Source organism: Neomonachus schauinslandi, chromosome 7, assembly GCF_002201575.2.
Source record: "Neomonachus schauinslandi chromosome 7, ASM220157v2, whole genome shotgun sequence".
Classification (NCBI taxonomy): Eukaryota; Metazoa; Chordata; class Mammalia; order Carnivora; family Phocidae; genus Neomonachus; species Neomonachus schauinslandi.
In genome coordinates, this window is record NC_058409.1 from 22,847,974 (window position 1) to 22,869,850 (window position 21,877).

At 39.8% G+C, this 21,877-nt stretch overlaps 2 protein-coding genes across 3 annotated transcripts in view; one reads left to right on the forward strand and one right to left on the reverse strand.

The window, feature by feature from the left end:
- Positions 1–676: 676 nt before the first annotated feature.
- Positions 677–5,485, reverse strand: HINT1 (histidine triad nucleotide binding protein 1). The gene is made up of 3 exons (XM_021701784.1): positions 5,176–5,485; positions 2,812–2,916; positions 677–998 (listed from the first exon to the last, which is right to left on the reverse strand). Exons 1-3 carry the CDS (start codon positions 5,284–5,286, stop codon positions 834–836), a joined length of 381 nt encoding a protein of 126 aa, XP_021557459.1. The 5' UTR covers positions 5,287–5,485; the 3' UTR covers positions 677–833.
- Positions 5,486–9,842: 4,357 nt separating this feature from the next.
- The window catches only part of LYRM7 (LYR motif containing 7), a 29,090-nt gene continuing 17,055 nt past the window's right edge, over positions 9,843–21,877 (forward strand). The window contains exons 1-3 of one of the 2 annotated variants that reach the window (XM_021701949.1): positions 9,843–9,943; positions 18,152–18,224; positions 19,923–19,993. In XM_021701949.1, coding sequence (XP_021557624.1) covers positions 9,926–9,943; positions 18,152–18,224; positions 19,923–19,993 — 162 coding nt within the window. In that variant the 5' untranslated portion in view covers positions 9,843–9,925. The remainder of the gene's footprint in view (positions 9,944–18,151; positions 18,225–19,922; positions 19,994–21,877) is intronic. The other variant, XM_021701950.1, reaches the window with a different exon arrangement.

A 21,877-nucleotide genomic window follows, 5' to 3' on the forward strand; every position in this document is an offset into this window, starting at 1 on the left:
TTCCCTCCCCAACTCCACATAGCCAGATTCACGTACAACTTAAATATTTTTGCTAGTGTGCACATGCACATTTAAAACAGTAAGTTTTCAAAGACTAAAACAGTAAGTTTTCAATTTGGAAAGTTAAATCTAAGTAATATGATTATAATAAATATTCAGACAGAGTTTAGATGACAAAAGAAATACCAATGTATGGCTTCATATGGTCATCAAAGATTCTGTGACAAATCGACTTTCATCCCTTCCAAATTACCCCAACAGTCCAGGGGAAGCATGGGCTAGACAAAAACCATTCCTTCTAGACCAAAAAACTCATCTGACTTAACTTTTGTGATACTCACTTTTGTGATATTCCTTCTAGACCCAAAACTGTCACTTTCTGGATCAATCACATCCCATACTCCTTTGTTCTTAAGAAATCAGAGAATTAGATTAGAAAATCTTCTCCTGGACTAATATTTTACCCTAAAAGGGTATTTCAAAGCTAAATTTGTGAAATCTTTTAATTTGTATTCAGAAACCAGTCACACCATTATAACAACGTACATATGTTTAGTCCTCCTTGGGGAGAGAAACCAAAAAAGCTCCCAAATTATGAACTCTATCTTTATACATTCCAACAAATATATATATATATATATATTTTTTTTAATAAATCAAATACAGGAGTCAAAAAGACTGTAAACCATGCAACATTGTCTTTTATTATGTATGGGTTTTAAAAATTATTTCCTCAATCTCTCCATACACAGACAAAGTATACTGTTTAACATACTGGAACTGGGAAATATTGACCATTGCCTAGATAAGGGAAAATTATCCCTAAAACATGCTTAACCAGGAGGCCAATTCATCTGCCGACCTCCAAGAACATGGAGATGAACATGATAGACAGACTGTCCCCCATCTGAACCTTCATTCACCACCATTCGATAACCCTTCTTCAGGCCCAGATCAGCAGCACATTTCTTGCCCACAATCATTAAATGTCCAAGAAGCTGGAAAAGAAAAAAAAAGTTTCTTAAGCACAGGCAATTTACAAATTCTTGTCATTAAATAACATACTACCAAGTTGAAATATTAAAAGACCACCAACTTGAAACATATCCCTCTGGGCAAATATTTGGAAACTCTTTTTTTTTTTTTTAAAGATTTTATTTATTTATTTGAGAGAGAGAGAATGAGAGAGAGCACATGAGAGGGGGGAGGGTCAGAGGGAGAAGCAGACTCCCTGCCGAGCAGGGAGCCCGATGCGGGATTCGATCCAGGGACTCCAGGATCATGACCTGAGCTGAAGGCAAGTCGCTTAACCAACTGAGCCACCCAGGCACCCTATTTGGAAACTCTTAATACTAATACAACACAATTTACAATAAAAAGCCATTAAGATTAGGTATTTACTCATGACTAATTCCAATAAACAAATTAGACATAAATCTGCTCAATTAAAACAATTTTAAAATCATTTTCCAAGTGGGAAATGTTCTTAATAGGACGCCTGGGTGGCTCAGTTGGTTAAGTGTCTGCCTTCGGCTCAGGTCATGATCCTGGAGTTGAGGACTGAGTCCGGCATCGGGCTCCCTGCTTAGCAGGGAGTCTGCTTCTCCCTCTAACCTTCCCCTCTCTCGTGCTCCCTCTCTCTCATACTCTCTCAAATAAATAAATAAAATCTTAAAAAAAAAAAGATTTACATGTTCTTAATAAAGCAAGATATATCTTGCTTTCTTATAACAGAAGAGTACATCAATCAGGATAGGTTTGGTTAAGCTGTGGTAACAAACCACCCCACATACTGGTTTATAACAAAGATACACTTCTTGTGCTCACTATAGGCTCATCACAAGTTGACTAGGCTCTAAATTCTTCATCTTCTTCACTTTGAAACCCAGGCTGATGGAGTAGTTTCTGTATGACCATAGTGGCAGAGGGAAGAAAGAACTTGACAAACCAGGTGCTAGTCTCTAATAGTTTCTATGCAAGACATATCACTTCTGCTTGCATTTCCTGGCCAAATTAAGTCACATAACCAGGCCTGCCATCAATAAGGCAGGAAGTATTAAAGCACCCCTGAAGAAGAAGAGCCAGTATTTATAAAATATTATACAATCTACCATGAGGAGCATTAGGAAAATATTTAATTGAGGCCTATACATCTGGCAAAACCAAATGATTTTTCTTTCCTTTAACAGCATTAATAGAAAAAATTAATAGAAAAAACATCGGGGTGCCTGGGTGGCTCAGTTAGTTAAGTGACTGCCTTTGGTTCAGGTCATGATTCAGGGTCCTGGGATCGAGCCCCACATCGGGCTCCCTGCTAAGCGGGGAGTCTGCTTCTCCCTCTGCCTCTGCCCCTCTCCCCTGTTTGTGCTCTCTCCCTCTTTGTCAAATAAATTTAAAAAGAAAGAAAGAAAGAAAGAAAGAAAGAAAAAAACATCATCCCCTGTATGATGTACTGTTTCTTTATTGAGAAAAAATGAGTCTCACCAACTATTCCTTGTTAGGAACCATTTTGTTTAAGAATTGGTGATGATGGATGTTAACTTGACTGACTGTGGTGATCACCTCGTAATATACATATATCAAACCACTATGTTGTACACCTAAAACTAACAATGTTATGTGTCGACTATATCTCGATTTTAAAAAATCAAACTATTTCTACATTGCACTCCCAAAGGATTGTCTGTTTTTTCCCTCAATAATACCCTCAGGAAAATGAAAATATGACATCACTTTCAGGTCAAAATTTAGTCTCCCAAATTAAAAAAAAAAAAAGGCAAGAAAATGAATTGTGTTGGTAAATTTACTTACACGTTCATCATCATCTTCTGCTACAGAAATCTGAGATATAGGTTTCTTGGGTATCACCAGAAAATGAGTTGGTGCTTGAGGGGAAATGTCATGGAAAGCAAGACACTAGAGAAAGGGGGGAAAAAATTAGTTTTAGTATCATCTTATAGGCTAAATTTACTCTTTCACACTAGCTCCATGGGAGGCATGTAGTAGATGCTAGGAAATCAGAAGTGTACACAATACCTGTGATCCCATGGTTACTTTCATAGAACTTAGTCTAATGGGAAGGCTGACCTTAAACAAAGGTATAAAAGAGTTAAGATCCTACCTACATGTTACAAAGGAAAAGTAAAGAGTGAAATAAATGATTATCACAGAAAAACCCAATTTTGACAGGGGGATCACAGACAAACCACTCTGAGGTAGGGACATTTAAAGTGAAATCCAAAAGTGAAGTAAAAATTAGGCAAGCTAATCCTTGTCTACCTTTTCAGTTTGATCTCATTCAACTCTTCCTGCTCAAATCACAGTGTCTTTCATCTCTCTCCACACTCCCAGGCTTTTTTCAAAGGCCCTTCCCTCTACTGCAATGGTCCTCTCTCCCCTCAACCCCAGCTTTTGTCTAACTTAACCTGATATTCATTCCTCAGCTCCCAGCATATATAAAATTTCTGAAAGAAATCAGATTTCTCTCCCCACTTTCCCTAGGTTAGGAGTCCCCATTGTGCAATTTCCTGTTTTTTTCCTTTACCCCAGTGATGAGCTTTGTAATTATGTATTTCTCTGATATTTTGACTAATACCTATTTCTTCCCACCTTACTCAACTATTTAAGTAATATACCTTTTGTCTTTCATAGAAATGAAGATAAGTAGCATTTAGGCAAATTACATACCAAAAAAAAAATGAGTATTTTTTTTATCTCTTGTTCTCTACTGAAGGTGGAAGCTGCTTATTAATAGAACCTTCCCTGCTCAACGTCTTAGGACTAATTCTATTTAGTACTCCACACAAAATGCTGTATCATTTAGATTGCTTCATGCAGTTATACTCTTGGGTCTTAGGTGGTTCAAAAATCAATTATTTCAATCATCATTTATAAAAAGCAAGTGAAAATATTTAAAAAGAAATATGCAGGGGCGCCTGGGTGGCTCAGTCGTTAAGCGTCTGCCTTCGGCTCAGGTCATGATCCCAGGATTCTGGGATCGAGCCCCACACCGGGCTCCCTGCTCAGCTGGAAGCCTGTTTCTCCCTCTCCCACTCCCCCTGCTTGTGTTCCCTCTCTCGCTGTCTCTCTCTCTCTGTCAAATAAATAAAATCTTAAAAAAAAAAAAAAAAGAAATACGCATTTTCTAGAACAAAAGAACTTCCCTACCAGTAACAAAGGTATCTAAATAAAATTCACCTACAGGAATCTAATCTAGGTAACATTTTGAATCTAAGAACGCTAAGTGTAAAAAGAATGTTTCCCTTATATTCCATATTTCTTAAAGTTAATTTGACAAAGTTAATTTCTATCTAAATCAGCCAACCTCCTGCCCAGCTTTATCTGGGATCCAAGCCCATAAATACAACTCGCCCGGAAGTATTTTACACAAGATGTCACATCTACTTGGCCCTCCTAAAACAGAATTTCACCTACGATGAAGTCAACAAAAACTACGTGCTTAGTCCCCTGCCATAAAACTGCTTCCTGTAAAATAGGAAAGGAACCTTTGCTACCGGGCGGGGCCAAAGAAAAGCAAATCCCAAAAGCCGACCCACTCCCCGCCAGAGTCCGCGGCCCGAACGGGATGGGGGTGGGGTGGGGTTGACTAGCAGGTCCTGGCGGAGGCGGACCTTCGGCCCCCAGCCACCCCGAGGCCGCGGACCCCCGGCCGTCTCACGCAACGTGGCGCGGATTGGCGCCCGGGAAAGCCCAGGCGGGCAGGCTGTGCGCGGGAGATCGCGGAGATTGGGCCCTAGACAGGGCGCGATCGGATTTCTCCCTGTCGGGCAGAGCGCTGGCGAGATTGTGAGATTCCTGACACGGGCGAGGTCCGAGGCAGTCGCGGAGCCGGCGGGCGCCCACACCGAGGAGCCAGCGCGTCCCCCACACGCGCCCAGACCCCACGGTGCTGGCCCGGCGGGTGCCCGGCAGCCTGACCCGCGCCCCGGGCTGATAACGCGTAACCGGAGCGCCGGCACGCGCCAGCAGGCGGCCTCCGAGCTGCCGCGGCCCTGCCCGCTGGCTGGGGGCCCGCGGCAGAGGCCCCGCTGGGCGGCCGAGTCCCTTCCCTTCGCGATGCTGCCCGACCCTTTCCCTTCCGTCCGCGGGAAACCCGCGTGTTCACGGGAGACTGCCCCGCCTCAGCCCTCCAGGGAGGCGACGGCCGGTGTCTACCTGGTCATCCTCAAATATGATTTTGGCTGGGATTTCCTTGCGAATGATCTTCCCGAAGATCGTGTCGCCACCAGGCCGCGCGGCCTGAGCTTTGGCGATCTCATCTGCCATCTCGGCCTCCCTCCCGCGCGGCCGCCCCGGGGAGAAGCTCGAGAGGAGGGAGGAGCCGGAGCAGCAGGCAGAGGGCGGGGGTGCACGGCCAAGCCTGCGCGGGGACCGCTGCTCGGGCGTCCGGGCTGGTCCTGCGCGTGCGCACTGGCGACCTGCACTGCGGGTGCAGAGAGTGCACGGGAGCTTCCAAGAACTGCCCGACGAGACCCGGCGGAAGGGAGGTTCCTGATTCGAGACTCTAGGGAGCCACACCGAGGTCTTTTTTTTTTTTCCCTTTCTTTATATCTTTAGTGTGTCTTGGGGAATGGAGTTACTGTATACGCCCTTCTTCACTTGCTTTATGGACACCTGTAGGAAAAATTAGATACTGTAACTGAAAAGATTTGGATAATCCAAGCAATGCTGGTCGTGTTTGCTGTCTGAGACACCCTAACACTTAATTTCTCAGCTGCAGAAGGTCTTGGTTCCAGTAAGTAAGCCCTCCTTGCACCAGTGTTTTTCTCCCTCTAGCAGTGGTTCTCACTGCACGTTCAAATCACTTGGGGAACTTTTGAAAAATCCTCTTGAACCTGGCCAAAATCTAGATCAATTAAATCAGACTGCGAGGTTGGGACCCAGGCATCAGGAGTTTGTAATCCTCCCTCCACTGTGCAACTAAGACTTCTTCCCAGAAGTAATCAGCGTAACGTAACATGCCCCACCTAAAAGGAAGAACACCTTCCTTAACTTGACATACCCCTTCATATCTTTGCTGCTTCTTAAAACTTTTCTTTATTCTGTGTCCACTTTCTCATCTCTTTTTAACCCATTTCCCTCTTGCCAATGTTGTTAAGGACCTCCACTTACAAATTCTATGAACATTTCTATTTCTTATCATACTAGACCTCTTGGCATTATTTCCTAATGTTGATCATTTCCTCTTTTCAGGAATAGTCTTCACTCTCCTAGTCTTGTCTCCTATACCCCTCTGGATGCTGTTTCTCCTTCACAGTAAGCCTCCAGTTCCAGACTTCTCAATGGGTTCCATTCTTGGCTAACATTTAATTTCCACATGCCCTTATTAAGAAAAATTAACTATAGCTCCAGGACTACTCTATATGATAATATTTTACCAGTTTGTCTTATCTTGTCCTCTGCCAATAAAAATTATTGATAGTGGATCCCTTGAATCTCAAAAGTGACTCATTTGCTACTGTTGCTATCAAAGACATTACTAGGACAATTGGCAAAATCTAAATAATGCCTATAAATTAGATAGTAGCTTTGAAAGTTGTGTTAATTTCCTTACATAACCATAGCAAAATTATCAAAATTAGTTGATCTGGGGTGGGGTCTTATAATTTAGGTTTCTAACATGTTTCCAAGTGATGCATTTGCTGCTTGCCCTGGAATCATACTTTGAGGCCCACTGATGTAAGAAACTGTCTTTTTTTTTTTTTTTTGTAGGAATAAAAAACACTGAAGTATTTAGGAGTATAGGAGTATCATGTCTGCAGCTCACTTTCAAACAGTAAAGAAATACCAAAAAAAAATGTTCATATAGAGAGAGAGAGAAAAGGATAAAGTGATTGTGGTCAAATGTTAACATTTGAGGAATCCGAGTGAGGGGTATATGCAAATTCTGTTATTCTTGCAACTTTCCTGTAAGACTGAAATTGTCAAAATAGAAAGTTAAAAAGAAGAGATATATACTGGTTTGGATAATAAGTGTGGTCATCTTTCACTAAGGCTTTATCATCTGCAGAGCAATGATTCTCCAGCATGTCTCTCTGACCTACCTTTCCCCTAATTCCAGATTGGCCAATGGAATGTAATACCGCCTACTCACCACCTCCATATGGATGTCTGTGAGGCAGTTCAGATTTATTTTTACTCTTTGCACAACAAACAAAAAAACCTCCTCCTGCAGCATTCTACATCCACCATAATACCATTCACCAAATTGCTCAAGTCAAAGGCCATGAAATCATCCTTAACTCTTCTCTCTTATACTTGGCAATACATATCATGAATCCAATCACTTTTCACCTCTTCTACTACACCACCCTAATCCAAGCCACTGTCATATTTTCCCTGGAGTACTTTGAGAGCCTCCTAGCTAGGTTCTGCTTCCATGGTAGTCAATTTGCCATTCAGCACACAAAGTGATTTTTATAAAATATAAATCATGATCTCACTCTCCTGCTGGTAAGGCATTTTATCAGAAAATTAATCCAAAATCCTACCTTGGATTATAGGGTTCTTACCTGATCAGGCCCATGGCTGCTTCTCCTGCTTCATTTCCTTCAATTTCAACCTTATTGTCCAGCTTCAACTAAACTGGGTATGGTAGGCAGAAGATGCCCATGTCCTAATCTCTGGAGCCTATGAATATGTTTCTTTACATGGTAAAGGGGATTTCCAGATGTCATTAAAGTAAGGATCTTGTGGTGGGTGAGATTCCTGGATTGTCCAGGTAGGCTCAATATAATCACGGGGGCTTTCATAAGTGAAAGAGGGACACAGGAGAGGGAGGAGATGTGATGGAAGGAGAGGTGACAGTCAAAGATTGAAGATGCCCTCCTGTTGGCTTTCAAGATGGAAGGGGCCACAAACAGGTAACATTCTGGAAGTCAGAAGTCTGAGTTTCACTGGGCTAAAATCATTGTGTTAACAGGGCTGCATTCCTTCTAGAGGCTCTAGGGGAGAACATTTACCTTATTTTACCTTCTAGAAGCTATCTGCATTTCTTGACTTGAAGCCCCTAACTCTGTCTTCAGAACCAGCAGCAGGGCATCTTCAAACCTCTCCCTGACTCCGCTTCCTTCGTCCACTTATAAGGATCCTGTGATTACTGGGCCCACCACACAATCCAAGAAAATTTTCCCATCTCAAAAGCCTTAATTTAATCACATCTGCAAAGTCCCTTTTGTCATATAAGGTAACATATTCAAAAGTTCCTAGGATTTAAACAGGGACATCTTTTGGAGGCCTTTATTCTGCCTACTTAGAGCTCCATGAACTTATGTGAGGAACAAACTAGAATTCTTGTTTAGTTCTGGTCTCACAGTTTGAGATGTTAACAAACCAGGACATATTCCTAGAATAACAAAAATAGTTACCTCATTTATGGAACAGCTGAAGGAACGATACAGAGTTATCTAAGAGAGGCTTCAGTAATGAACTGAGTTTGACCCTATGAGAATTTTATTTTCAAGTATTGGCAGATAACGGGGTTTTGGTTAAGTGAATACAGGACCCTAGTTAGCCAGAAATTGTAACAATAAATTATGAATTTTCAGGAAATTGGGCCGTGATTCTAAACTGGAAATGAAAATAAGCATGTTTCAGTCATTCTTTAAAAATTTGAAGGCACCATCATGCAATGTCACAAGATCGTCTATTGTTTCCTATATAAAAGACAGTACTTGAGTATATTTGGTTTAATTGCTTGGTTATGTTAAACACTCATCTGCAAATCTAATGAATTATAATTTAAAAAGTTAACTGTTATGTTGCTATTTTGATGACTTGAAATATTCTTTAAAATGACATAAATCACAGAGAAGGAAAAAGGTCTTTAAGATCTTTTGCTTCAAATCGTTCATGCCTACTAAAAAGTAGTTTTACCTGAAAGGCTGTGACGTAGGGAAGGCAAACAACGATTATGCGATGAGGGAAGGTTGAGATTTTTCTTGAAGTTTGCAAGGTCCTAAGTTAAAATGTGCTTAAATAACATTTCTGACCGTTTGACCAGCAAAACCAAAGAGTAGGGTAAGGTGAGGATGTGTAGAGGGTAAGACTAGTCAGGCATAGGGATTTGTGTCCCGGACCTCCATTTACTAGCCCTATGGTTTTTGTTTTGTTTTGTTTAAGAAACTATTTATTTCAGAGAGAGAGAGTGTGCACGGGACCACCTGAGCAGGGGGAGGGGCAAAGGGAAAGGGAGAAAAGAAGCTACTCCCAGCTGGGGGTGGAGCCCAAGGGGGGGGGGGGCCTCGATCTCACTACCCAGAGATCATGACCTAAGCTGAAATCAAGAGTTGTCAGCTTAACCGACTGAGTCACCAGGCACCCCTCTAGCCTGTGGTCTTGAGCAAGTAACTCTACCTCACCTTTTCCGGGAATTGAGAAAATGTACAAATAGCGCTTTGGGAAACCAGAATTCCAATTAACGGCAGCTATACTTGTTAGGGCTTGGCTCTTATGCACTTTCACAAGTAGACTGTCGCAACTGGGAAACATTAACATAAAGGTTCTTTATTAGATAGCCGCAACCCCCAAACAAGAGGTAATAACAGATACGTTGAAGACCTCCACTAAATATCAACCCACCCCCAACACCTGACTGCCTCGGAAGAGACCGGAAGTGACTCTGCCCCTAACTAACATGGCGTCCAGGTAATTTCCGTTCTCCTCTCTCCAGTATTTGGGCTCGGCAGCTTCTCGCGCTCTTACCAGACTGCAGCCGTTTAGCAAACTCGTCTCCAGTGTCTTTGTGGAAGGCGGGGCTACAAGGGGGAATCTGCGCGGTGATTGGTTGCGGCACGTTAGGAACGTGACTTCGGGGAGTTGGATAGTCCACGCCGGGCAGTGATTGGTTGCCGAGAGGCGGGGAGGCTCGATCGCCGGAGAAGTAGCCGCCGCGGTGAGGAGAGCCATGGGTCAGGCGGCCAAGGTGACAGGGCCCGGGGAAGGTTTGGGTTCGTTGCCGACGGGGAGGGAAAACGGGCGGTCCTGCGCAGGTTGTCTGGAATCTCAGTAGGTGTGGGTTCAGGACCCTCCACGGAGCTTGTGAACGTTGCCGCTGAGGAGCACGGTGACCACCTGCGAAGGGCGGTGGAGGGTTTGTGCTGGTGCGAGGAGGGAGGGTGGCACCAGAGCTTCCACACTCGTCTCCTGGGGTACCGAAGTGTTTGTTTCTACGTCATGCAAGTTCTGCCCCCGTTTCATCCCCACGCCGAGTGTTTGAGGGACCTTTTCACGTCGTTGAGAGGTAGACGAGACGCCAAAGGCAGCCCTGCGCTGCAACCATCTACTGAGTGAAAGGTCCGATGAGGTGAAAAGTTTAGTCAGATAACCAGATAACCGGAAGGTACACCGAAGTATGGCACCGTGGAAACTGAATCCGGGCGGAATCACTTGCCAAAAATCAACACCCAGGGAGACAGAGCAGAGACCCGTGAGACCTGAGTGCTCGAAATGAGCTTGGGAAGTGATGTCCCCGCCGGGTGCTTCCCTGAGTACCTGGTGTCAGATTCATTTCTTGTCAAACTGATGCACGTTCCTGGCCGGCGCACACTTCTCAGGGACAAGCCATCCCTAACCTTCAATATCAGCATGCCCAGTTTGGTCCTGTCTCTGTCACTGGCTGCAGTGTAAGCACGGAAAAGGGGGGAAAGGCCTGTTACTGTATAGTGAGGAAAAGCAATGTTTATGGTTGGTCAATAATAAGACACCACCAAGCGGTGCCTCCTGTACTACTGACTTTGGTGTTCTTAGTACATTTTAGTATATGTCACAGCACCAGTAGAAACAACTGTAAAGAGTTATTCGGATAATTTGAGTGTCCATAATAGCTATCAGTAATACCTTACAGCCAACATTTAGCCTACACTGTCTAGGCACAGTGGATGCAACGATAAACAGACCACCTTTGCCTTCATAAATTTAGCAGGGGGGCGCCTGGGTGGCTCAGTTGGTTGGGCGTCAGCTTTCGGCTCGGATCATGATCCTAGAGTCCTGGGATTGAGCTCCGCGTGGGGCTCCCTGCTCAGAGGAGAGCCTGCTTCTCCCTCTTCCTCTGCCTACTTGTGTTCTCTGTTTCTCTGTCAAATAAATAAATAAATAAAATCTTTAAAAAAAAATTTAGCAGGGGGGAGATTTTGAATTGAAAATACAGTGTATTTTGTGAGCTTATAGTTGGGATTTAACCTCTCTAGAGGGATGCAAAAAAAAAAAAAATCTTTTGGGACGCCTGGGTCTCTGAGTCAGTTAAGCGTCCTGCTCTTGATCTCAGCTTAGGTCTTGATCTCAGGATCTTGAGCTGGAGCCCTGCGGTTGGGCTCCACACTGGGCATGGAGCCTATAAAAAAAAAAAGTCTCTCATAGAATTAAAAGTTAAGACCTGAAGTTTGATTAGAAACTAGCTAGAAGAAGAGAGGAAAGAGTATTCCAGAAAGAGGAAGTAGTATATGGAAAGTCCTTGAAGTGGGAAGTTGCTTGGAAAACTTGAATTCAAAAGAAATTAAGATTCATTCCAAAAACACTTTTGGGGAGGCCTACCATATACAGACGATACTAACAGTAAGTGTAAAGGATACATAGCCTTTGAAGAAGTATGGGACCACAGCAAGTAAGCATTTGATTTCACATACTATTGTAGTAAGTGCCCAGTGCTGTGGATGTACTCAGGAAGAGCATATAACCCAGAAGTGGAAGAGATAGGTAAGTAATAGCTATCTAATGTGAAACCTAGTTCAGAAATTTTCCCATACACCCTTAATATTAACCCATTATGTAAGAAAATTGAGACAAAAAGGCTGAATAACTTGTCCAAGGTTACAATAAGTGGCAATGTCCTGTTCCAACTGATCTGTCTGTAGAGTCCGTCTTCGGTATACATTACCTAAATTATCCAATTAGTATAAGTAAATGAGGAAGAGAAGATAATCTGTGACCTAGCTTTCTGCATTTAATAAAAATTGATTAACTCCAAGGTGATATTAGCTCTTATAGTTCCAAGACAGTATTGATGACATTTTCTTATACTGGTTCTATTATTTTAAGTTTTTACTTAAATGCCAGTGAACCTACAGTGTAATATTAGTTTCAGGTGTACACTACAGTGATTCAACACTTCCATACAACAAACACCTGGTTCTCAGCACAGCAAGTGCCCTCCTTAATCCCCATCACCTACTTAATCCATTACCCCCCTCTGATAACCATCAGTTTGTTCCCTATAGGTAGGAGTCTCTTTCTTGGTTTGCCTCTCCCTTTTTTTTCCCCCTTTATTCATTTGTTTTGCTTCTTAAATCCCACATATGAGTGAAATCATATGGTATTTGTCTTTCTCTGACCTACTTTGCTTAGCATAATATATTTTTTAAAGATTTTATTTATTTATTTGACAGAGAGAGAGAGAGCACAAGTAGGCAGAGTGGCAGGCAGAGGAGGAGGAGGGAGAAGCAGGCTCTCTGCTGAGCAGGGAGCCGGACGTGGGGCTCAATCCCAGGACTCCAGGATCATGACCTGAGCCGAAGGCAGCCACTTAACCAACTGAGCCACCCAGGCGCCCCAGCATAATATTTTCTAGCTCCATCCACATCATTGCAAATGGCAAGATTTCATTCTTTTTTATGGCTGAGTAATATTCCATTGTATATTTATATGCCACTTTATCCATTCATCAGTCGATGGACACTTGGCTGTTTCCATAATTTTACTATTGTAAGTAATGCTGCTGTAAACATCAGGGTGCATATAACCCTTTGAATTAATATTTTTGTATTCTGTGGAACCTAGTATTGCAGTTGCTGGATCATAAGGTAGTTCTGTTTTAAACTTTTTGAGGAACCTCCACACTGTTTTCCAGAGTGGCTGCACCACTTTGCATTCCCACCAGCAGTGCAAGAGGGTTCCTCTTCCTCCACATCCTCACCAGTATCTGTTATTTCTTGTTTTTTGAGTTTAGCCATTCTGACAGGTGTGAGGTGGTATCTCTTGTAGTTTTTATTTGCATTTCTCTGATGATGAGTGATGTTGAGCATCTTTTCATGTGTCTGTTGGCCATCTATATGTCTTCTTTGGAAAGATGTCTATTCATTTCTTCTACCCCTTTTTAAACTGGATTATTCATTTTTTGGGTGTTGGGTTTTATAAGTTCTTTGTATATTTTGGGTACTAACCCTTTATCAGATATGTCATTTGCAAATATCTTCCATAGGCTGTTGGCTGATCTTCCAATAGCCATTCCATAGGCTGCCTTTTAGTTTTATTGGTTATGTCCTTCGCTGTGCAAAAAGCTTTTTATTGTGATGTACTCCCAGTTGTTTATTTTTGCTTTTGTTTCCCTTGCCTCAGGAGACATATCTAGAAAGAAGTTGCTACAGCTGATGTCAAAGACATTACTGCCTGTGTTCTCCTCTAGGAGTTTCATGGTTTTATGGTTTCATGTTAATCCATTTTAAATTTATTTTTGTGTATACTAGTTCTTAAATTAGGGGGGCTGGCTGTTGTAGTAATGAAATTTCTTTTTTCCCTAAAAAACAAGTAAAATGATTAGATTTTTTTTTTTTTTATTTGACAGAGACACAGCGAGAGGGGAACACAAGCAGGGGGAGTGGGGGAAGGAGAAGCAGGTTTCCCACTGAGCAGGGAGCCCGACATGGGACTCGATCCCAGGACCCTGGGATCATGACCTGAGCCAAAGCCAGACGCTTAATGACTGAGCCACCCAGGTGCCCCTAAAATGATTACATTTACTTAACTTTCCACTTTGCTCTTAATCCCATGCAACTTATCTTCTACCACTCTTGTAATATTAAACTGCTTGGGTTTCTATGATATTCTATTACCTTTAAAGTCTGTATTTTTTTTTTTAAGATTTTATTTATTTATCTGAGAGAGAGAATGGGAGACAGAAAGCATGAGAGGGGAAGGGTCAGAGGGAGAAGCAGACCCCCCGCTGAGCAGGGAGCCCGATGTGGGACTCGATCCCGGGACTCCAGAATCATGACCTGAGCCGAAGGCAGTCGCTTAACCAACTGAGCCACCCAGGCGCCCTAAAATCTGTATTTCTACAAACAATCTTTTCATGGCAGTCTCAGCTTTTACTGTCAAACACCTCAAAATTCTTTCAGTCTCTACACATCTCAGTTCCAAAGCCACTTCCATTTTTTAGGTACTCATTACAGCAGTACTCCACTTCCCAATACTAATATCTGTATTAGTTTCCTATGGCTATTCTAACAAAGTACCACAAACTAGGTGGCTTAAAGCAACAGAAAGGTATTGTCTCCACAGTCCTGGAGGCCAGAAGTCTGAAATGAAGGTGCCAGCAGAGCCATGCTTCCTCTGAAACTGGGTAGAATCTTTACTTCTTCCTAACTTCTGATGGTGGCCATCAATCCGTGATGTTCATTAGCTTGTTGGCTTGCTGGCTCACTCTTGCATCACTCAAATCTCTGCCTCCGTCTTTACATGGCAGTCTGTGTGTGTCTCTGTGTTCACATGGCGTTTGCTGCTTCTTTTAAGGATACCAGTCATATTGTATTAGAGCCCACTTTAATGACCTCATCTTAACTTAATTCATCTGCAAAGACCCTATTTCCAAATAAAGTCACATTTTACAGGTACTAGGAATTAGGACTTCAGTATGTCCTTTGGGGGAACACAATTTAAGCTATAACAGTATGGATATACCACATTTATTTACCTGTTCATGAATTGATAGAAATTTGAGTTGTTTCTACTTTTTGACTGTTGTGAATAATGCTGCTATGATTGTTCAAGTCCAAGTTTTTGTATAAACATATGTTTTCATTTCTCTTGGGTATATAAGTATCGAATTGCTAGATCAGGTGATAACACTGTGTTTAACTTTTTGAGCAACTGCCAAACTGTTTTCCAAACAGCTGCAACATTTTACATTCCCAGCAACAATGTATAAGAGTTCCAATTTTCCCACATTCTTGCCAATACTCATTACTCATTACTGATTTTCTTTTTCATTACAGCCATTCTGCTGGGCTTAAGTGTACTTCACTGAGAATTAGATTTGTATTTCCCAGATGCCAAATCATATTGAGCATCTTTTCATGGCCTTGATGACCATTTGTCTATCTTTACAGAAATGTCTATTGAAATCCTTTGTCTATGTTTTTATTGTTGAGCTGTAAAAGTTATTTAAATGTTCCAGATAATAGCCCCTTACTGGATATATGGTTTGCAGATACTTTCTTCTTGTCAGGGCTTGTCTAATCTCTTTTTTGATAATGTCCTTTCCCTTCCTCTTTCTAAAATACTTTTTTTAGTTTTAATAAAGTTGATTAATGTGTAAGGTTTAAGAAATCAAAGTGTTACACAGAAACCAGTAGGTGTATACTTCCTTCTACATACTCTCAATTCCTGCTCCCCAGAGATAAGTGCTTTTAATCATTTTAGCTATTCTCACATTTACCTCCATGTTTCTAAAGAACATGCTTAAACTGCTATTCATTGTGTTTTGTGGGGTTTTTTTTCTTTTGGGAGATACTATTTACTGACTTTTAACAATAGAATTTGATGACTGAGCTCCCCTCTTAAACCTTAGTCCTGGGGCACCTGGGTGGCTCAGTTGTTAAGCGTCTGCCTTCGGCTCAGGTCGTGATCCCAGGGTCCTGGGATCGAGCCCCACATCGGGCTCCCTGCTCCACGGGAAGCCTGCTTCTCCCTCTCCTACTCCCCCTGCTTGTGTTTGCTCTCTCGCTCTGTCTCTCTCTGTCAAATAAATAAACAAAATCTTTTTTTTAAAAAAAAAAAAACCTTAGTCCTCTCATTTACAAATTTTGGTGAATTAGTTTTCATTTTTTTAAGTACTCTGATTATATAAAATTGTCCACAGCTGAGTCCTCTTACATTGCCTTTCTTTTCTAATTCTGTTTTTCTTGAAAATAATAACCTTGTTTTTATTATCATTGGTTAGTTTCCTACTTATCTGTTCCCAAAATCAGTATCAGTTTGATTTTTTCCTGGGAACATCTTTTCTGGAGCAGTTCAACCTTTTGCTGTAGTCTGGACTTTGCTTTGTAGGCTGGCTGCACAAATGCTGACCTGTATTTGTCCTTCACCATCTTCTCTGTGTTGGATCACCTGCCTCACTGGTTCCCATGTTTTTTCTTTTGTAGTTCATCCCCTGTTGTGGAGTACATTCTTCTATAGCTTTACAAGAAAGGATGCATGGCAGATAAGAGACTTCGTATTTTCAAAAATGTCTCTTTGCCTTTGCAGTTAAATGGTAATTTGGCTATGTATGGTATTCTAAGCTGGACATCTTTTTTTTTTTTTTTTGGTGGGCAGCAACGCATAGTTTATTGAGTGATAGTAGTGATAGTACAAAGCTCCCAAAGAGGGAGGGGGCCCAAGAGGGTTGCCCTGGGCATTTTTTTTTTTTTTTAACTTGAAGATCTTATACCATTGTCTTCTCACAGTGATGCTATTTAGAAGTCAGGTGTCATTCTGATTTTCTGTCCTTTCTATGTGAACTGTTTTTTATTTTCAAGGTGTTTCTTTTTATGAGCATCGTACTGAACCTGTATCATGATGTACTATGGTATGGGTTTTGTGTTGGGCACTTGGAGCTTTTTCAATCAAGTAACCGATGCACCTTACTTGGTAACATTTTCTTAATTTTTCCCTTTTTAATTTCTTTTGTCTGTTTTCTCTGTCCTTTTTTTTTTTAAGATTTGTTTATTTATTTGAGAGAGAGAGAATCTTAAGCAGACTCCACGCTGAGTGCAGAGCCCAACGCAGGGTTCCATCCCAGGACCCTGAGATCATGACCTAAGCCAAAATCGATACTCGGACACTTAACCACCTAACCCACCCAGGCACCCCTCTGTTCTTTTTTGTTGGAAATCCAGTTAATGTAATTGTTGGTCCATCTGGACTACTCCCTTAATTTTGTTTTCTTGCCTCAATTTCTGAGTTTTTATTCTACTTCTCGGCTGTTTTTCTACCCTTAATATTTGCTATCCTTCATTTGATATCTGAGAGCTTTGGGGCGTTTTCTGAATGTTCCTTTTTCAATTTACTATGGCTTCTTTTTGTTGTTATTCCATCTCTGCAGTCACTTACTTTTCTGAGGAAGTTCATTTTGGTTGTTTGGTTTTTGTTTGTTGTGTTTTATGTTTTTTGCTTCGTGTTTCCTGTTTTTCTTTTGGTGTCTGCCTTTGATGTTATAGGTTTTCTAATATATGTAAATACCTAAAACAATGCCTAGCGCAGGGTATACTTAGTAAATAAATATTAGATATTTTATCTAGTGAATGGATTGGAGGGAATAGTGGCAGAGTGACAAATCTGTGTTAAGTAGTCTATGCAAGAGATGGGAGGGTCTGAACTTAAATAATTTTCAGGAATGGAGAATATCGAAAACATTAGAGAGACAGTCCTAAAATTTCCACATGAAGAGTAATAGAGATTTAAAGAATTGTGTAGAGATTTCCAGCTTGAGAAACTCAGTGTCTTCTGTTCTCTAAAATTGAAAAGACAGGAGAAAAAACAATATCGGGGGAACAATATTGAGTACATTTTTAAACTTGAAAAGTGTGAAGTAGGCTTGGCCTAACACTAAAGCCTCTACACAATCTGTCTTCTACCAAAATGTCAGGCTCTTCTATTTTTTTAACATAGTGTTAGAATATTCGTAAGTCTCAACATTCCACTTCTCTTTGGGAAATCACAATTACACTTTCCTAAATTATCTGAAACATCTTCCTTCTGGGCTCTCTTAAGATGTAGTAAGTTCATGAGTTTGTGTATATGTGTGTAAAACTTTTAGAGCAGATGAAGGCCTCCATATGTTAAGAAAAGTGAGAACAAATACATACCAGACTGACAAAGTTACTTTAGCAGACTGGTTTTGGCAGGGGGATTATTAACTTTTTAACCATCCTTGGTTTTTTTTCCAAAGAACTTGGTATTATTTTTGTAAATCTAATTTTTTTTTAATTTAAAGATAAATAACGAAGGGAAAATTGTTTTGGCAAACCCTGGTTTTACTGGCTATTTTGAAAAATAGTCCAAGTAACTAAAGAGAAAAGAAATACCTTGTAATCCTTGTAATTATATAAAATGTAAAATTTTTTTCTTTTGAGGTCTGAATTCTAATTTTTTTTTATAGGTTTTACAGCTCTTTAAAACATTACACAGGACCAGACAACGGGTTTTTAAAAATGATACCAGAGCATTAGAAGGTAGGTTTATTTTTCGTCATGTTGGAGTAAGTTCTTCACATGGCTTCTAATATATCCAAGAGAATTTGCATGGTCAAGACCCATCTTAGAGAGTGATCTCATATCTCTCCCCTAATTTTGTTATGTTTTATGAAGATTAGTTTACATTACACTACTTTGAGGAGTATCTACTTAAAATTTTTAAAGATCTAGTTTTTATAAAGAATCAGAAAAGATCAGAATTTTAGCATGCTCCATTGCTTGTCAAGCCGTTAAACTTATTTCTCTCTATTATATAATCACATTTTCACACTCTCTGGGACCAGATACTTCCATATTATTAATTCCTTGTGTCATTCCAGAAATGATAGCAGCTGTGAAAAAGAATCTATCCCAAATGTTTACAAATTTAGTATTTCACTGTTTTAAGTGGCTTTTATCATATCTAAAAGTTGGAGTTCTAAAGCTTAGGTTATGTATTGGTCATGTGCAGTATCTATCTTCATATATTTCGTTTTCTTTTTTTTTTTTTTTAAGATTTTATTTATTTGAGAGAGAGAGCACAAGCTAGGAGGAGAGGCAGAGGGGGAGGGAGAAACAGGCTCCCTGCTGAGCAGGGAGCTCAATGCGGCCTTCGATCCAGGAACCTTGTGATCATGACTTGAGCTGAAGGTAGATGCTTAACCAACCGAGCCACCCAGGCGCCCCATCTATCTTCATATATTTCTAAAACTCTTTAAGAGGGCACCTAGGTAGTATCCCCACTGTCCCTAGGAATTCAAGTTTTTGTAATTCACCAAGAACAATTTCTTGAATATTAAAATATATGCTTCATATTGTATATGTTTTACCAAATTCATTTAGTTCTTCATATATCCCTGTGGGGTAGTTACTATTATAATTTTTTTCCAATGAGAAAACTGACAAAATGTGAAAGGATTTGTCTCACATCATACTAGTGAGAGGTAGAGCTAGGATTGAGCCTAAGCAGTTTGGCTCCAAATCCCAAATTTTCAGCACCTAATATTGAAATATATAAAGCATAGAAGGAGGGTTTTCTGGCTATTCTCTATCAACAGCACTTCAAGTGTTATTAAGTGACATAAGAACAGCTAACATTGCATAATTACTAAGCACTTTACATGGGTTGTTCCATTAAATGCTCACAGCAACAATAAGGCACTTGTCAGATTAGACTAAATTATGCTATAATGATGCCAAAGTATCAGTGGTTTACATGAACAAAGGTTTATTTATTCACTCACTTTACATGCCAGCCAAACCACTTTTATATATATTTTGGTGCTATGTCTTTATTTTATTTGTGTGTGTGTGTGTGTGTGGTTTAATGTGTTTGTATGTATTGAGTTTTGCCATCTTAAAGCATTTTAATTTTTTAGATTCATGGAAAGAAATTATTAAATGGGATTCATTAGAATCTGATAGCTAGAGGTATATAAATGAAATTGAAAGTAAAAAGCAGGAAACGAAAGTATTTGTATATTAGAGTATATTAGGTTTAATTAAAAATTTGCCAGCCTGTCCAAAGATTTCTAGGACAGTTTTTTTTTTAAAAAGTCTTATTTTTATAATTAGTTTCACATGGGGCAAAACTGTTTTGACTACTAGAGAAGTAGTTATAATGAATAAGGTATAAATTCTTGGGACAGGAATTATAAATTAGAAGAGAAATAATTATATATTTTTTTCTTTCTCTAGCAGCCAGAATAAAGATAAATGAAGAATTCAAAAGTAATAAAAGTGAAACTTCTCCCAAGAAAATAGAAGAGGTATAGTAATTGAGTCTTTCAATTATGATAAAGCCCTTATAAATTTTCTTAGAAAATGATGAAAATAAAGGGGTTATATGAAATAAAGATTATTACTTGGTAGTTATATCACAACTATAGATAACCTTCACTTGTTTGGTATGGCTCACCTCTTTAGGGTCATCTGCTACACCCTTAAGACAGCAAGTTACCAGGTACAAAACATGGATGTAGCTATGGTCAAATCAAGAGCAGCTCAACCAACCCAGAAACCCACAGAAATTCTATCTTTACTTAAGGCAAGTGACTAAAACTAAGGAGCATGAGTATTAGAACTACAGAAGGAATTAATGTTCATTTAGCTCAGCTAGACAGACTTTTTTTTAATTCCTAACTAGGCAGTGAGAGTTAATCAGCCACAATTCATGAACTATTCTTGCTTTGCCTTTTGGTCACTTGCTCTAGTTGAAGACAGTCAGTCTACTGACACTGATTGGTGAGCTTCTTACTACGCCCAGTACATGTTCATTTAAAAAAATGCACAGTGATTCCTTTTTTGTATAAAATCATACTGCATATACATACATATTGTCTCTATTTTGAGCTTCCTAAGGGTTTCTGTACACTTTACTTATACTTTGTATAAATGTAGGGAAAGGACCCTTAGGAGGAAAACAAAAAATGGAAAATTATTCGCAGGGGCAATCATAATTCCAAGAATTGGTTTGATAAAGAGGAAGGTACAAATTAGAGAGAATCTTCCATGTTTAATAAAATTTCTACATGTTGAAATTTTTTAGAAAAAAATGCATTTCTTTTTGGTAGAGAAAAATGCTGTTTTTAGAATAGTAAATATCTGTAATAATCAAGTTAATGAGTCAAAATGAGATAGCCTAAGTGTTTCTATCCCTCCCGTATAAAGTAGAAAGGGAAAGATTTCATTTAACCATCTGATAGGGCAAACAGGGACTGTGTAATTTTTATTCATGGCAGAAGTTAAGATGACATCATAATCAAGTCATAACTTGAAGTTAAAAGATGTATATAAAAGTTTGTATTTGCTATTCAGTAGGCTGATTAATAACAATATGGTAATTATTTTTAAATTTTGAAATCACGATAAAAAATTTTTAAATTGACATGTCTTTATATCAACTGTAAATTCCTTTTACTTGTAAAGCACTAATTTAACATAAAGCAGTCTAGAAATGACTTATTTGTTATATACTAATGTGTATTTTATATAATTCTGCATAGATGAAATATTTAGTAGTGTTTAGTAAATTACATTGTTACTGTTATGTATTGGAAGGTTCATGAAGTCTTGGCACCACAAAGAATCTTAGGTATCTTTTATACCAGCAGTTCTTAAACTGTTTGGTCACAAGACCCTTTTACCTTCTTAAAAGTTGAGGACCCCAAAAAGTACATTTCATGTGGTATGCCTTTCAATATTTATCTTAGTAGAAATTAAAACTGAGAGATTTTTAAAATACGTATTTTTTGTCTAAAAATAATAAGCTCATTATGTGGTAACAAATACACTGTTTATGGAAAATAACTATATTTTCAAAACATTTAGTGAGAAGAGTGGACACTGTTTTACCATTTTGCAAATCTCTTTAAAGTCTGGCTTAACTCTGTCTCTCTGTCTCTCTCTCTCTCAAATAATAATAATTCAATAATAAATAAAATCTTTAAAAACAAACAAACAAACATCTGCCTTTGGCTTGGGTCATGATCCTGGAATCCTGGGATTGAGCCCCGCATCGGGCTCCCTGCTGCTCAGTGGGGAATGTGCTTTTCCCTCTACCACTTCCCCTGCTCATGTTTTCTCTCTCTCTTTTTTCTCTCTCTCTCACTCTCTCTCTCAAATAATAATAAATAAAGTCTTTAAAGTCTGGC